This window comes from Natrix helvetica (assembly GCF_964273705.1).
Source record: "Natrix helvetica genome assembly, chromosome: 2".
NCBI classification, from domain to species: Eukaryota; Metazoa; Chordata; class Lepidosauria; order Squamata; family Natricidae; genus Natrix; species Natrix helvetica.
The window spans coordinates 238,320,946-238,336,954 of NC_138552.1; the positions used below are offsets into that span (position 1 = coordinate 238,320,946).

The 16,009-nt window shown below is 35.7% G+C and overlaps 1 protein-coding gene across 6 annotated transcripts in view; it reads left to right on the forward strand.

Annotated features, from left to right (window-relative positions):
• CDC42BPA (CDC42 binding protein kinase alpha) overlaps positions 1–16,009 on the forward strand; it is a 157,026-nt gene that overhangs the window by 136,423 nt on the left and 4,594 nt on the right. For all 6 annotated transcript variants that reach the window (XM_081941643.1, XM_081941642.1, XM_081941644.1 and 3 more), the window contains 10 exons: positions 1,616–1,697; positions 2,616–2,832; positions 5,042–5,104; positions 6,605–7,198; positions 8,168–8,265; positions 8,906–8,990; positions 11,266–11,389; positions 12,646–12,763; positions 13,440–13,557; positions 14,908–15,065. In XM_081941643.1, the coding sequence (XP_081797769.1) occupies positions 1,616–1,697; positions 2,616–2,832; positions 5,042–5,104; positions 6,605–7,198; positions 8,168–8,265; positions 8,906–8,990; positions 11,266–11,389; positions 12,646–12,763; positions 13,440–13,557; positions 14,908–15,065 (1,657 nt within the window). The remainder of the gene's footprint in view (positions 1–1,615; positions 1,698–2,615; positions 2,833–5,041; positions 5,105–6,604; positions 7,199–8,167; positions 8,266–8,905; positions 8,991–11,265; positions 11,390–12,645; positions 12,764–13,439; positions 13,558–14,907; positions 15,066–16,009) is intronic.

Here is a 16,009-nt window from a genome sequence, read left to right on the forward strand (position 1 = left end):
TGCCTCTAGGAAGCTTATAGAGTGCTCCTGGGAGCTTGGGGGAGGGGGTTAAAATTGAGTTTTTTGCTCATTTCTGCCCTCCCCAGCCCCCATGAGCTCTCTAAAAGCTTTCTAGAGGCAATGCACAGTCATTTTGGTGAAGGGGGCAGGATTTCGGGAGGCAAAAAATGCTGTATTCAGTGTATGACACACCAAGATTTTCAGCCTCTTTTTTGAGGGGGAAAAATACTCCGAAAAATATGATACATACTTTTGCCAGAACAAATATATTACTTTGGATTTTTTTCTGCAATAAATAAATGAATAAGTATATATTTCTTGATTTGTTTGTTTAACTGGGTTTCTGTAACTATTTTGAGGTGTTGTATGGAGAACATAACATTTTATGTTCCCACCTATTCCAAGTAGGTTCCCACCTATTCCAAGACCCACCTATTCCAAGTAGCTGGCCTGGCTCAACTTTGATCTAACTATATCGCTCCTGACGGGTTTTTATTTGGGTATTTTAATTGTATTCAATTATTTAGGGGTTTCTAAACATTGTATTTTATTGTTTTTATTCATTAGCCGACCTCCTCCTTGTACATGTCTTGGTATATGTTTTTGTAATATATATGTCTTGTCTATATATTTATTTCATATGTTTTATTGTACGCTGCCCCGAGTCCTTCGGGAGAGGGTGCGGCTAAGAAATAAATATTTATATTTATTATTATTATTATTATTATTATTATTATTATTATTATTATTATTATTATTATTATTATTATTATTATTATTATTATTATTATTATTATAGGTCATGGGCAGCTATAGCAATATGATGAATAAATAGAAAATAAATAAAATTCTAAAGACTTAAATAAATTTTAAGAGTTAAAGAATTACCGGTATAGAGTTGTTGCAAATAAAATTTCAAAGTAAGAGCTCAGATATCTTCAAGACAATAAAATTAATTTTGTAGTCTTTGGTGATGGGGATATATAAGTAGAACAACATTATTTTGAAATTTTCTTTTAAAAGTTTATCGGAGTTTTCTGTTGTGACACTTCGAGAGGGCTCTTACTTGATTTATCTCTCATTCTTACATTTTACCCCCTTACACCAATAGAAAAACAATTTGACAAATGAATAGCAAACATTTATATGAAGAAATTATTTGGTACAGATATTGAGTGAATGTAATGTACTTTTATGGTGAGCTAAATATAAAACATCATTACAACTCTATGTTGTGCTAATATGATTTTCTTCCAAAATAGAGGTCCTTAATTGAGGTCATGGATTGCTTGGGGGTCTGGACTGATTTCAGGGAGTCTATGATCTTGAATCAGAAAAAAAAATACAATTTTATTTTCAGTAATTTCTAATTTACATTTATATGTTATGTATTTATACTTTGAATATTTTGATAACTGTATTTGAGCATTATCAATTTCTTTTGTAAAACAATTTGTAACATGTTTTTTATTTTATAATTTAGATACATTTTTCTGAAAAGTCCATAGCCTGACTCTCAAAGAGGTCCATTAGAGAGGGGTTAAGAAACTCGGCTCTAGAATGTGAATAGTTACTGTTCAAAAGTAATAATCTCTCACTAATATCTTTCTAAAAGGGATGAAGAATTCTCAGTGTGTTCTGTTCTGGCTTCTGATGTCATCCATGCAAACCGAAAAGATATTCCCTGTATTTTTAGGGTAAGTAATACCCTATTACAGTTGCAAGGGAAGGGGGGCAGTTCTCTGGGTTGGAGTTGCCTTATTTTGCGTGGATCTCCAATGCTTGGCTTTGCCTGCCAGACTCCACTCCTTCTCCACAGCCCAAGTGGTTGGATTAACACAACACATGAAGCTGGGCAGGAGAGCACGGATGGATGGATGGATGGATAGAGAGGGGGAGAGGAAGGGAGGGAGATAGGAAGAAGACAGAGGCAGAAAGAGAGAGGCAGACAGAGAGAGGCGGAGAGAATGAATTAAAGGGAGAGACAGAGAGAGCAAGGAAGAGACAGAGAAAAAGATATCCGTTTCCAACAAAAAAGAAAACACAGGGAGCCACAAAATCTGGGTAGGCATGGCTAGGGGGTGAGTGATGTCGACTTGGCCACGCCCATCCAATTTTGTGGTTTCCAGTGTTTTCTTTTCTGTGGGAAGTGGGTCCAAATGGCTCTTTGAGTGTTTAAGGTTGCAGACCCCTGACCTAACTACTGTTGGGACATGCAACTGTAAAGGGTAGGCTTCATTATGGTCATATCTTTAAGACTACCTCTATACAAATTAATACATATTTTTAATCAGATTTTATTCATAGTTCTATCCTGTCCATTTTGTCCTCATTACGATTCTTTTACAAAGGCTGATGCTCATTGTTTCATCACTGAGTAAACAGTGATTTGAATTAGGGTCATTTACAATGCATTTTTTAAATGCCTCACTAGCTTTCATTGGGCTTTTATAATTTATATTTGATGTTGACTTCTTCATTTATTTACTACATACTGTAAATAGTTACATTGGGGAAATCTTTTGAATATGTTGAATAAATGTATTTATTCAATAAATATATGTTATTTATCAAAGAATCTCATTTTTATTTACACATATCTGTAACATTTCTAGGTTTCAGCTTCTCAGCTATTAGCATCAAGTAATAAATGTTCAGTCCTGATCTTAGCTGACAGTGAAAATGAAAAGAGTAAATGGGTAGGAGTCTTAAATGAATTACATAGGATCTTAAGGAAGAACAAGCTCAAAGATCGCTCAGTCTACGCTCCCAAAGAAGCATATGATAGTACCTTACCCCTTATTAAAACTAGCCAAGCAGCAGCAATTATAGGTATGTATTTTTAAAAACATTTTACAGATTTCTTGTTTTAATGAAGTTTGAATACATACTTGGGTTTTGAAACAGTGTACCCCCATTTGCATGGAAGGGATTTGGCTCTGAATTTAAGAAAAGATAGGACAAAATTATTAACACAAAAATAAAGTTAATCTAGAAGTACTAAATCCAGTGAAATCTGCCCGTCCCCCTAGCAAGCGTGTGATACACGCTCAATATGCACACGCTCAATACGCACACACTCACACACACATATAGATCTTCCACAAGTCTTGTTCTAAAACAGGATAGGCCAAGGACAAAAAAGTAAATCCATATTAATTGAATTAATAACGAATACAATGGTACCTTGGTACTCATCGTTAATTGGTTCCGTAACACGTGATGAGTACCAAAAACAATGAGTACCAGATTTGTCCCGTATGGTATAATGTAGTCAGTCACAAGGCAGCCGACAAGTTCTAGTTTGTGCATTGAGTACCAAACAAACAATGAGTACTGGGACAAAATTTTCACGTCAAAATGAGCCGAGTATCAAATTTGATGAGTTTCAAAGCAGTTGAGTACCAGGATACTACTGTATTAAAATGTATGGCCTGGAAAATAAAATATCCCATTTTAAAACATGATTTTGCCATCTATGTATCTAAACCATTCTGTGCATTCACACGCATAGCCCTCCCTTCTTCCAGCAGTTACTGGAGAAAAAAAGAACAGAGATGCACTGAGGAAAATATACAGTATTAGGGAGGGAAGCATAAGGGAAAATATATGCATAAGTAAAACATGGAAGAAGTATTTGACTAGTGTTGAAAGAAAAAAAGAGATGCTGTTTTTAGGACTTTCAAAAATAGTTAAATTCACCAAGCAGCATCCCATTCCAAAACATCTGGTAATCTTCAGGTGCCTTTTTGCTCAGCAAATGTAAAATTATTCTCCACAAATTTACAAATATTTGGAGAAAAAAGTCTTGTGTTTTGTCAGATATGTATGCTAATATAACCTCACAAATCTCTGTATTAAATATTTTATAAAAAGGAAACAAAATAGAGAGAGTCCTCGACTTAGAGCAGGGGTGTCCAAACTTGGGAACTTTAAGACTTGTGGACTTCAACTCCCAGAATTCCCCAGCCAGCTGGCTGGGGAATTCTGGGAGTTGAAGTCCACAAGTCTTAAAGTTCCCAAGTTTGGACACCCCTGACTTAGAGTGAGAAGATCACTGAAAAAAGTGACTTATGACCATTTTTCCACATATGACCATTGCCGCATCCTCATGGTCATGTGACCAAATTTTGGATGGTTAGCAACTGGTTCATATTTCTGGCAGTTGCAGTGTCCCTGGATTATATAAACAATCTTTGCATCCTTCTGATAAGCAGAGTTAATTGGGAAGCCAGATTCATTTAACAATCAGGTTATTAACGTAACAACTGCAATGATTCACTAAATAACTGTGGCAAGAAAAGTCGTAAAATGGGACAAAATTCATTTAACAAATGTCTCAGTAACATAATTTTTGGGTTCAATTGTGGTCATGAGTCGAGGACTATCTGTATAAGACTAACAAAACAACAAAGCTATGCTTATCTCTCAGAATTAAATTAGGCTTGCTTCTAGGTAAATGGGCAACTTGATGTATTAGATTTCAATTCCTGTAGGTCCTAAGCAAAGTGTCCAATAATAAACAAGGATTGGAACTTAAAATATTGGGAGGTATCTGGTTACCAGTCCATATAGACTAAATGGCCAAGATAACATATCATCTAATGGAAAACTTGTAATTTATGGAGGGGAATAAAAATAAAGATGATGAGAGGTGTTGTGAATTACAAAACTGTTCAAAATGATAAAAAATGGAAAACAAAATGGAAAATAATTTATGAGTAAAATGAATTCTAAAATGTTTGCAAATTGTATTTTTCTTTTATCTATAAATGTGTACACTAGTTAAAATTGTGCAATAATTTTCTATTAGTTCATTTTTATCTTTACCTTTTTACTTTGAATTTTGAATATTTATGTTGTTTAGTTATTACAGAAATCCCAAGAGATTTTTTTCCCATTTTCATTTAAAGGCAAAATGAAACAATAATGGCATCATTACACTTAATATTAAATTGGCTTCAACTATCCTGGCATCTGATACTTGCTTTTCCTTACACAATGTGTATTTCACTTTTTTCTTTTTCATTAACTGTTTCAGATCACGAACGAATAGCTTTGGGCAATGAAGAAGGGTTATTTGTTGTTCATGTTACAAAGGATGGTAAGAATATTAGATTTATATTGGAAAAGTGAAAATTCAAATTATATATATATATAATTTGAAATATATATATATTTCATTCAGTGTAGCCTAATAGTTAGGCTATTAGGGAGGCTCAGATTCAGATCCATCGTCGGCAAAGGAAACCTACTTAGTGACTTTGAGAAAGTACTTTCTGATTACTGATATTTTTGTGGTGGGCATTCAGAAAATCTTTTCCCCAGTAGGCATTTTTGCAGAAATTGACAAAAAAAACATTGCAAATTGCAGTCAGGTGACCATGGGATTCTGCAAATGGCCATAAAGATGAGCCAGTTGCCAATCATTCCAAATGTAATTCCATCGTAACTTCAAAAACAAGTCATAAATAGCTCTGAAGATACCTGTCATAACTTCCAGTGGTCATTAAGGAAATGGTCATAAGTTGAGGGCTACCTGTACTTAAAAACTCTTCAGTCTGTGGTATGTCAGAAGATTGGAACTGTAGTTTTGCCTTTATTTGTTTATTTATTTCGTATATATGGATACCCATTTCAAGCATATGGGCAGCTGACAAATATTATTGCTGGGTTTTTTATGAGGAATGGAATGGTGCTTAATATGAATATTTCATTTCTATTTGTGTTTAATCTTTCATCTAAAATTATTAAACACAATTAGAAATGAAATATTTAAAACACATAGATAAAACTAAGTGTAACATACAATTCTGCAACAACAGGCACAAACTCTCTAAATATAATATGGTTTTGTCTGACAGTGGATAGTTGACATAATATTAATAGGTACTATACAGAACAGGAGTGTCAAACTCAATTTCATTGAGGGCTACATCAGGATTGTGTTTGACCCGGGGGATGGTGGAGGAATGGCCATCACTTGTGTCGTTGCGGTGGCCTGTGTGCTATGCCAGTAAAAATGGGCTCCCAATCTTCGTTTTCAGCTGGGATGACTTCCTACAATCCTCTGCCAGTGAAAACGGAGCTGGGGCCCTCCCGAGTTCCATTTTCGCTGCCAGAAGGTTGCAGGAGGCCATCCAGCCAAAAACTGAGATTAGGGGCCCGTTTTCACTGGCAGAAGCACTGAGAGTCAGTCCTTTGCTGTTTCCAGGACGGCCTCAGGGGCCGGATCTGGCCCGGAGGCTTTGAGTTTGACACCCCTGAAATAGAACATAGAAACAAAGGATCCACAAGGAAGGGAAGGGAGGAAGTGTAAAGAATGTAGAACTGACTTTGGGAAAAGGTACAAAGTTCCTTTTTGGGGACACTTGAATAGACTCCTATTTGATAGAAAAAAGGCAAAGGCAAACTTTTAAAACTGCAAATAGGATACATTGATTCAAAAAAAATTATTGGTGGGGGAAAAGCAGTTTAGAAAAGTAAGTTTATACTTTTTATTCCAGAAAAACCAAAGAGATTTAATAAGCAAGATGAGTACTATAGCCTTGAGCCCACTTTTTATATTCCAAGACCATTTCTTGCAACCTTTTATATTTTGCAGAGATAATTCGTGTTGGTGACAATAAGAAAGTTCATCAGATTGAGCTCATCCCAAATGAACAACTTATTGCAGTGATTTCGGGACGAAACCGTCATGTACGACTATTTCCTATGACAGCTCTGGATGGTCGAGAAATTGATTTTTATAAACTGGCAGAAACTAAAGGTTGCCAGACCATAGTTTCTGGACAAGTGCGCCATGGAGCCCTTACTTGCCTGTGTGTAGCAATGAAAAGACAGGTCCTGTGTTACGAGTTAAATCATAGCAAAACACGCCATAAAAAAATAAAAGAAATCCAAGTGGCTGGGAATGTCCAGTGGATGGCTATCTTTAGTGAACGGCTTTGTGTTGGCTACCAGTCAGGATACTTAAAGTACTCTTTGTATGGAGAAGGAAATCCACATAGTTTGCTTCATCCAGATGACCACACACTGTCGTTCATTACACAGCAGCCAACTGATGCCATCTGTGCTGTTGAAATCTCAAATAAAGAATACCTGCTGTGTTTTAGCAGTGTAGGGATTTATGTGGACTGTCAGGGTCGAAGATCTAGACAACAAGAACTAATGTGGCCTGCAACTCCTTCTTCTTCCTGTAAGTTTCTGCCATTATGTTAATTAAGTAAAAGATTGTTTTTCCTCTTGGCTTGATGGATGTTCACAGAATTTGAATAACACTGTATAATTATTCAGTTAATAACCAGTTGTAGGAGATATGATACTGAAGCATAAATAACTTTTAAACTAGGTGCTATGATAATAATCCATTTGGTATAATATTGTAATGTTACAGTTCTATCCCCTCTTTCCTGCTTACCCATCTATTTCCTCTTCATTTATTTTTTAGCACTAATATTATTTGGCAAACCATTATGACTTTCCTTCTAAAGAAGAATCATAGATTTTGAAATAAGTCTCTGCTTTGGAGGCACCATGCATCATGGGAACTATTATATATTGTTTCTAGACTTAATGCAAGGAAAGTCCTATTGAAACAACTAACTATAGTTACTACAGTTGAAGCTGTCAGTAAGATTAGTGATAAAAGAGCATATTTAAACTGGTGAGAGGGATCTTCTGCTAATAGGAAGATGCTAGAAGTTGCGGTATTAAGTAATACTGCATTTCCTCAATTCTTCAAAAAATATTCATAACCTCAGAAAAACATCCCCTTGTGTGGTGTGTGTGTGTGTGTATTACAAATGCACATACAAACACTATTACTATTATGTCAATCTATATCAGAAGAATTTGATTTATTTTGTTAATAATAGTACTAATTATTACTATTAGTTTAATAATTATAATTATTATTCATATAATGTGAACATAGTGAGTGGCGGTGGGGTTCTCATTGACTTACAGCTTATTTTCAATAAATATTCAACAGATAAGTAAACGTCAATAAAAAAACTAGGCTTGTTTTCAACTGTAGAAAATGTACTTCTTAATTAACTACAAAAAATATATGCTGAAAAGTGACTTCCTTACCTTTCAGTTTTCAACCCAATCCAACGTATGTCCATAAGGCATTATCCAAACATATATCTTTGTTTCTTTCTAGGTTACAATGCACCATACCTCTCAGTTTATAGTGAAAATGCAGTTGATATATTTGATGTGAACTCAATGGAGTGGATTCAGACCATCCCCCTCAAGAAGGTAACTAATGAATTACACAGTAAATTAAACAGTTTGGATAGGTTGTTCATAATATAAATTAAAACACATATTGATTTCCGTCTGGATTAAAATATTATTCTGATAAACTAGGAAGAAGGACATCCACCCACTAATTAGGTATGAAGCAACTACTCACTGAAGCTGCTGTTTTTGTTGCAATAAAAAGAAGGGAGATCTTTCAAGCACTTTGAATTTTTAGAGAAAAGACACTTTAAATAATAAAATACATACATTCCTATTAAACGTGTTTAGCATTTCGTCAGAAGGAGTTTGGTACATTTTTTGCCTAATATTTTTTTATTAAAAGAATATTTTTTGTGAGCTGCAGCTCACTTCATCAGTGAGCGGTTAAACTTATGTAGGACTTCAGTTGGAGAAAGGAGGAGGTGAGAAAAAGAAGAGAAAACAAGTTAGTTGTGCAGATGCAGGTTAGAGACAGATTACAACTATTTTATCAGTTAACAACTGTGATGCTTAAAACTCCAGTGTTTTTAAACCCACCTACCAGTCGTCCTGAAGTTTTGTCTCCTTGTTATTCATGTATGATGCCTACAAATTTATACTATTTCACATTTTCTTCGTATCTTTTTACTTTTTTTTTACATTTTATTTTTTTTAGGTACGTCCTTTGAACACAGAAGGGTCGCTAAATGTCCTAGGACTAGAAACTGTTAGATTAATCTATTTCAAAAATAAGATGGCAGGTAAGTAAAAAAACTGACTGCTATCTATATTGATTACTGATCATTTAAAACACTAATAGAATGCTGATGCACTGAATGCAATCCAAGAAGCTTTTCCTCAGAAGCATTTCAACATTACATTTGTAAATGCTGCAATTACCAAGGTTTTAAATATAATTGAGGAGAAACAGGTGCTATCTAATCATGATAGGCTTAAAATATTTCAATTTTTCAATAAAAAAAATAGAATAAAAATATTTTCAAAATATTTCTATATTTTCAAATAGACTATCTTAGTCTGTTTGAAGTAGGAACCAGTTACTCCATTTAGATGTCTCGTATTTCTAGCATTCCAGTATAATTGAATTTTAAGTCTATTATAGGGAGTCCTTGATTTATGACTGTAATGGAATCTGGAATTTCCATCATAAATCATGATGGTCATAAATCGAGGCACTCAAGTGACCGAACATGATTTTATTTTATTTTTTTTGCAGTAGTTGTCAAGCAAACACCACTATCGTTAAACAAATCAATGTATTCCTATCAGTGTTTTGCCAGAAACTGGCAAAAAACAAATTGTTGTCACATGAGAGAGTCTTCCAGCAGCCAGTCCACAACATAGAGCGCACTCCTAGAGAGGCCGCTGCTGGAAGACTCGACAGCCGAGTTTGGGAGTTTGGAACCGGAGAAGATGTTATGCTCGGACCGCAGCGGCGGTAGTGGCTGCTGCAGGGAGAGCTGGACCCGGACATGTTGAGGCTAGGAGGCATGCCTGTGGGGGCAGAACAGGCACTCCTGCAACCCTCTTCTCCAGCTGGGCAGAGCTCTATGCACTGACGTAGGGGGTATCCCTAATGTGCCAAGCCACGGGAGCTGGGGAGCGGGCAAAGCACCACGTGGCTTGGCGCCTTAGGGATACCCCCTAGGTCAGTGAATGGCGCTCTGCCCGGCTGGAGAGGGGGTTTGCCAGGCAGTTGTTCGTGAGCTTGGTCACTTCACGGCTGCTTCACCCCTGAGGCTGTGCCCGGCTCTTCAGGAGACAGTTCGTAAGGGAGCAGCCGCCCGGCAACCCCAAAACAATAAGCCCTCTCCCATAATGAGCACAAGGCCATATTTTGTAAGTAAAAAGAAAATAAGACCCTGTCGTATTTTTGGGGAAACACGGTAGCTTTTGGCAAGTCTATCATAATGGTAATGAGCAACTGGTCATAAGTCATGTCAAGGACTATCAGTATATTTTGTACTGATTTTGTTACCCTTGAGTTTTTTAAAAAAAATTACTTCCACATCTTCAAATGTAAGATACATTAATACTTCCTGAAATTATAGATCCAGATCTTTGAAATAAATAAAACTTTTATAAATGCAGTGGTTTGGAGGTTTTTAGCATTGTAGAGTTCCACTCAGACTGCTTCCATTGATAGAAAGTGACAATTATTTCAAATTCTTCCTTATAGTAGTATTATCTGTAAAGTACTTTCAGATTGAAAATTAACTGCAGAAAGTGAATTCAATAATTGAATCAGCATTGTGAATTCATTCTTGTTTTTTCTTGCCACTTCCCAGTAAGTGAACGATAGGCAATGTTTCAGTTAGCACCACAGAAGTTTCAGCAGGCAAATCTGGTAGTTAAAGGCTCTGCAAGAAATATTGCTTGAGTAAACTTTTCTGTCTGTCTCCTAGGCAAACTTTCCTATTTGTTTTATTTTATAATTTCTAAAAATAAACATTTTTAAATTACCCATTTATTTTATATAACATGCAATTTTTTTTTAGTATATCACATCTACTTTAAGTATAGTTTTTCTTAGAAGAAATTCTGAATGCAAGATTAACTGCACATTAGATGCAAACAAGAAGTAGAACTAAGCACAGAAGTGGGACGTTTTACCTAAGCCTTACATATTGTTTCAATGATAATTCTCATCACTACCATCACCCGGTCTTTGGCTCAGAACAAGATAATTTTGCCTCTGAACTGTAACTGAACTTACGGATGTACAAGTTACGTAGTAATTATTTGGGGTGCAAAAATGGTCAGTTGAGGAAAAAGTCATTTCTTTCAGTCAGGATTCTCTGTTTTTTTTAAAAAAAAATTCAGGCCTCTAAATGAGTGTTTGCAGCTAACATATAATTAGTATAAGCTTTGAGCCATAACATTATACTAGGTATTTCTATTTTTTCCCTTATTTTAGCATTAGCAGTTGTACCTAATTTAGGAAAGTTTCCTATAGCTAACCCTCTGCAGTAGGAAAAAAAAGTGATCCTGCTTGGATTTTTATGTTTCTCTTAGAGGGTGATGAGTTGGTGGTTCCTGAAACATCAGATAACAGTCGAAAGCAAATGGTCCGAAATATTAATAATAAACGGCGCTACTCATTCCGAGTGCCTGAGGAAGAGAGAATGCAGCAGAGAAGGTCGGTATTTAACCTGTACTTGTCTTCTGTCCATGCTTGTAGGCCGTGAAGGCTGTTATGTCTCCCGTCATTGTATTTTTTTTTCTTTGATTGTTAGAAAAAAATGGATTTCTGGTCAATGCGTTCAAATATTTGTCTTTTCTGTTATATAGTATGCTTTATTTATATTATGTATAACCCAATACTTAAATTTATTTTAATTTAAATATCAATGCAAAAGAACTATTGTAAATTGGAATGCATGTCTCCAACTACTGTACATAAGTAACATTTGTGTGTGCATGTGTGTATATACTGTATATATGACTGATAATAAAGTTTTACAAAAGAAATTTATATTTCTAATCATGCATATATTGTCCAGTTTTGATATTCTACTTTTTACACAATTCCTATCTGATTCTCTGTGATATTTCCCAGTGCTCTGATGATGACAATTATTTTTCAAATTTTGTGTAGTTTTCAGGCAGCACATTGCAAGATAGCACTCAGACTATATTAAAATATTCAGAAAGGATTTTGATTTTTAAGAAAATACTTTCAAGAAATATGGAGTTAATGTTTCAGCATTTCTCATGTATAGGTTGTGCTGATAAAAGTTTGTATATAATTATGGGAAAACAGGGAAATAATTGAACTTGCTTGTTCTCAAGTCAGCCTTTTTTTTTTTACCACTGTTGAGGCTTTTTTTTAGACCTATTTATGATAATCTATCATTAGGACCAATTTTATGCTGTCAGGTATTCTAAAATGCTGGGAACTCAAAAAAATTTCCTTTGTATTCTACAACATGTTGGCAAATTTGACTAAAGCTCTTTAAATTATTGTAAGAGTAAAATGCGAAGAGTAGTGCTATATTCTTCTAATCCTTTTCTTTTCTTCTATCCTTCATCTCTGCCTCCATCTTTGCAGCATCCGATCACCACTGATCCCACTTCTACACCTTTTCTTGAATGTTGTCTCAACTCCCTCTCGTAGTGCACTCTGAGACCCAGTAACCCTTTGGACTTTTTGTGAACATGGGCTGTTAAGCTTTTAAGCCAAACCTCTGTTCTTCCTGACCTTTTCCCTTCCATCAAGCTAACAGCTGAGATAGAATCAGTATCAGAATTTAAAGTACTTTTCTTTTAAAATTTAGCCAATATTTGGCTATTTTATTTCTGTTGTGGAATAATTTATATGACTAGTATATATTTACTCTTTGTGTTTACAAATAGCCACTTCAACATACACTATCTGAATGTTTTATTTTGCAGAGAGATGCTGCGAGATCCAGAAATGAGAAATAAATTAATTTCTCACCCAACTAACTTTAACCATATAGCACACATGGGCCCAGGAGATGGTATACAGATCCTCAAAGACTTGCCCATGGTAAGTAAGCACAGCCTGATGTACTGTACAACAAAAGCAAAATGAATTTGTCTGAAATATAATCAAAATAAAATGTATTAATTTTCTGTCCTATTACAATCTCACAACTCTCAGCAATTTACATACATGCAAACTTTAAAACATCCATAGTACGAGTAAAACAACACAAATAAACAAAATCTTAACATTAATGATCAACATAGCAATAAAATGACAAAAGTAGAAAAAATATAAAAGATGGCACAAAAGGGAAGCATTGTTGGCACATGTTCTTCCTTTCATATTTGAAGAAAGAAAATGCCATTGTGTGTGATCCCTTGACCCTCAGGTCAAAAATCTCCAGCCTCTTATCTCTTTTTTCCAGTTACTTCTTTGCAATCACTGCTGTCACTGATGACCATTTGCTTAACAGAGCTTTCCCCTACCATTGTGTTTCCCCCAATTTCCTATCATTCCTCTTCGGTAGCCTGGCTGAGGAAGCTTGTAATTCAGCACATCCAAATCAATGGGATGGATAACCCTGGCATTTCATACGCCATTCTACCCCTGTGCTTATTCATTAGTGAGCGAGTCAGTCCAGATCTTCTTTAAATTCAAACCTGGTCAACTTGCTGTTTCTGTTTTGTATGACTTTACCTCGTAGCTGTTTCTGGACTTGCCTGTCTTTGTGTTGCAGAACCTTCGGCCTCAAGAAAGCCGGGCAATGTTTAGTGGTTCTGTCAGCATTCCTTCAATCACAAAAACCCGGCCTGAGCCTGGACGCTCCATGAGTGCTAGTAGTGGTTTGGCAGCAAGTAAGTTTATGAGCCATCTCTTGGTTCAGCCTCTTTCTCTCTTTTCCTTGAGAAGGGTGTACTGTCACCTCTGCATTTGTCTACTTCCTGAAGAATGTATTATGAAAGGATCAGACATTTTGGTGGTCAAGGATATACAACCTTAAGAGCAAAGGGAAATTAGTCAAGAATTCATGGAGAAAAGATTAAACTTTCTTCTGCTGACTGCAATTTGGCAGTTCGAATCTCATCAGGCTCAAGTTTGACTCAGCCTTCTATTCCTCCTGAGGTCAGTAAAATGAGGACCCAGATGGTTGGGGGCAAGATGCTGATTCTGTAAACCGCTTAGAGCGAGCTGTAAAAAGCACTGTGAAGCGGTATATACATCTAAGTGCTATTGCTATATGTTCAGCTGTTTACAAGCAGTGTATTTTCGTTCGTTTCTTAATTGCTTATGAACTGAGATCAGGCACATCTTCCATATTTAAAAAAAAGGGAAATATATTTGTTTTTACCTATTTGTCATATTTCACTACTATGAAATCTATCAATAGAGTACCTAGAATAAAGCCTTACAATCATATAGATATTTTTATTTCACCTGAATATGAAAAAGAGCTGCAGAACTGAGTACCAATCAAATGTAATCTTTTTAAAGAAGTGAGTTGAGCCCAAGTCCTGATAATTACATGGAAGTGCTCATGGACTTTGCTTGGCAACAGTAAAGAAGTGTTAGCTGTTAAACCGCTTGTTATTCATTGCATATTGCTGTAGAGAAGTATGAAGAAAGTTAAAATAATAAAACTCCTATTATTTTGTATAATAGTTGTATACAGGGATTAAATTGCAAAAATATAAATAATATTGGAAGAATGGTTATAACATATGAAAACAAATATACTTCAATGTTTTCATTATTGGTGTATAGCAGTCATGGTACTGATGGAAGTTTAATCAGGATTGGCACTAGGAAATGGGGCATTTGCACAATACTTTCAGATATATTTCAGTGTCTGTTCATCTGCAATGAACTGCTATAGGAGCAACATTTCCAGAAATGTTGGCAAAGCATTTGAGAATCAATGCAAGTGGAAGATATTACCCTTCCTATACTTCACCTCACTTTCTCCTTAACCAACAGAGGTGTTAATTCAACAATGCAAATAAAAGTGTTTTTATTCTTGATGAAATGGAGGCTGGGATGGAAGAGGGGGAGGAGCCTTGATGATGCATCATACCTTGAGGTATGATGATGAAAAACAAAACTGGCAACCATCAGTAGACCAAATAATGGTAAAGAGAATGAATACTATGGGTATAGTTGTAATGCTTTTACATGGTATGTACTTAAATTCCTCGGTGCATTTCTAGGAACATCTGCACAAAATGGTAGTGCTCTGCGGAGGGAATTCTCAGGAGGTAGCTACGGAGCAAAGCGTCAGCCAATGGCATCCCCTTCAGATGGCTCTTTGTCTTCTGGTGGCTTGGACCAAGGCAGTGATGCACCAGTGAGGGAGTACGAGAGAGAGGTGGGTATAAGCTCCAGTTTATGCTTAAAGTAATCAAAAATAGATGCACATAGCTACTGCACTAGTCAATAATTGAAAGGGAAAGTATTATTCTGTAAAATATGACAAAATTCCATAGTATAAATTACATTGATAATTTTGTTACCAATAGCTAAATAGCTTCCATATGTTTTAGATCACAGCACCATTGTATCAAGCCTAATTTATGAAAATTACACATAACATATCTGTACGTCATCTGATCACAGAAGGCAAGCCTTAAATCTTTGAATTGTTTGGTCCGGGGATCAATCCAAATTGTAAATTTGTCAAATGGGCTGAATTCCCTGTGGAAACAATCACCAGCTAAAAAAGTGTTTGTTGAACAAGCAAAAAATATTCCAAGAAACAATTTTGGGGAGATTCTTATTCATCCATTTTTTTTTTGTTATTGTTAAGCAATTGCTTAGAAGTATGTAACACAGTATAGGAATGCTGAGCTTATCGATCAGAAAGGTGGGCGGTTTGAATCCCTAGCGCCGCATAAACGAGTGAGCTCCTGTTACTTGTCCCAGCTTCTGCCAACCTAGCAGTTCGAAAGCATGTAAAAATGCAAGTAGAAAAATAGGGACCACTTTGGTGGGCAGGTAACAGCATTCCATGCGCCTTCGGCATTTAGTCATGCCGGCCACATGACCATGGACATGTCTTCGTCTTTCAAACGGAGATGAGCATTGCCCCCTAGAGTCGGGACTAGCACATATGTGTGATGGGAACCTTTACCTTATGTAACACAGCCTCTTCAGGAAATTATGCCAATAAACATTTATGTAAATGTGATTCTAGCATTTATAAGCATAGATGCAAATACAGGAAAATAAAAATTAGATCAACAAAGGTCCATAAATGTATTAATTGCCACTGAAGTTTATAACAACTCTAGAAAAATATGTGCACTTTTATAT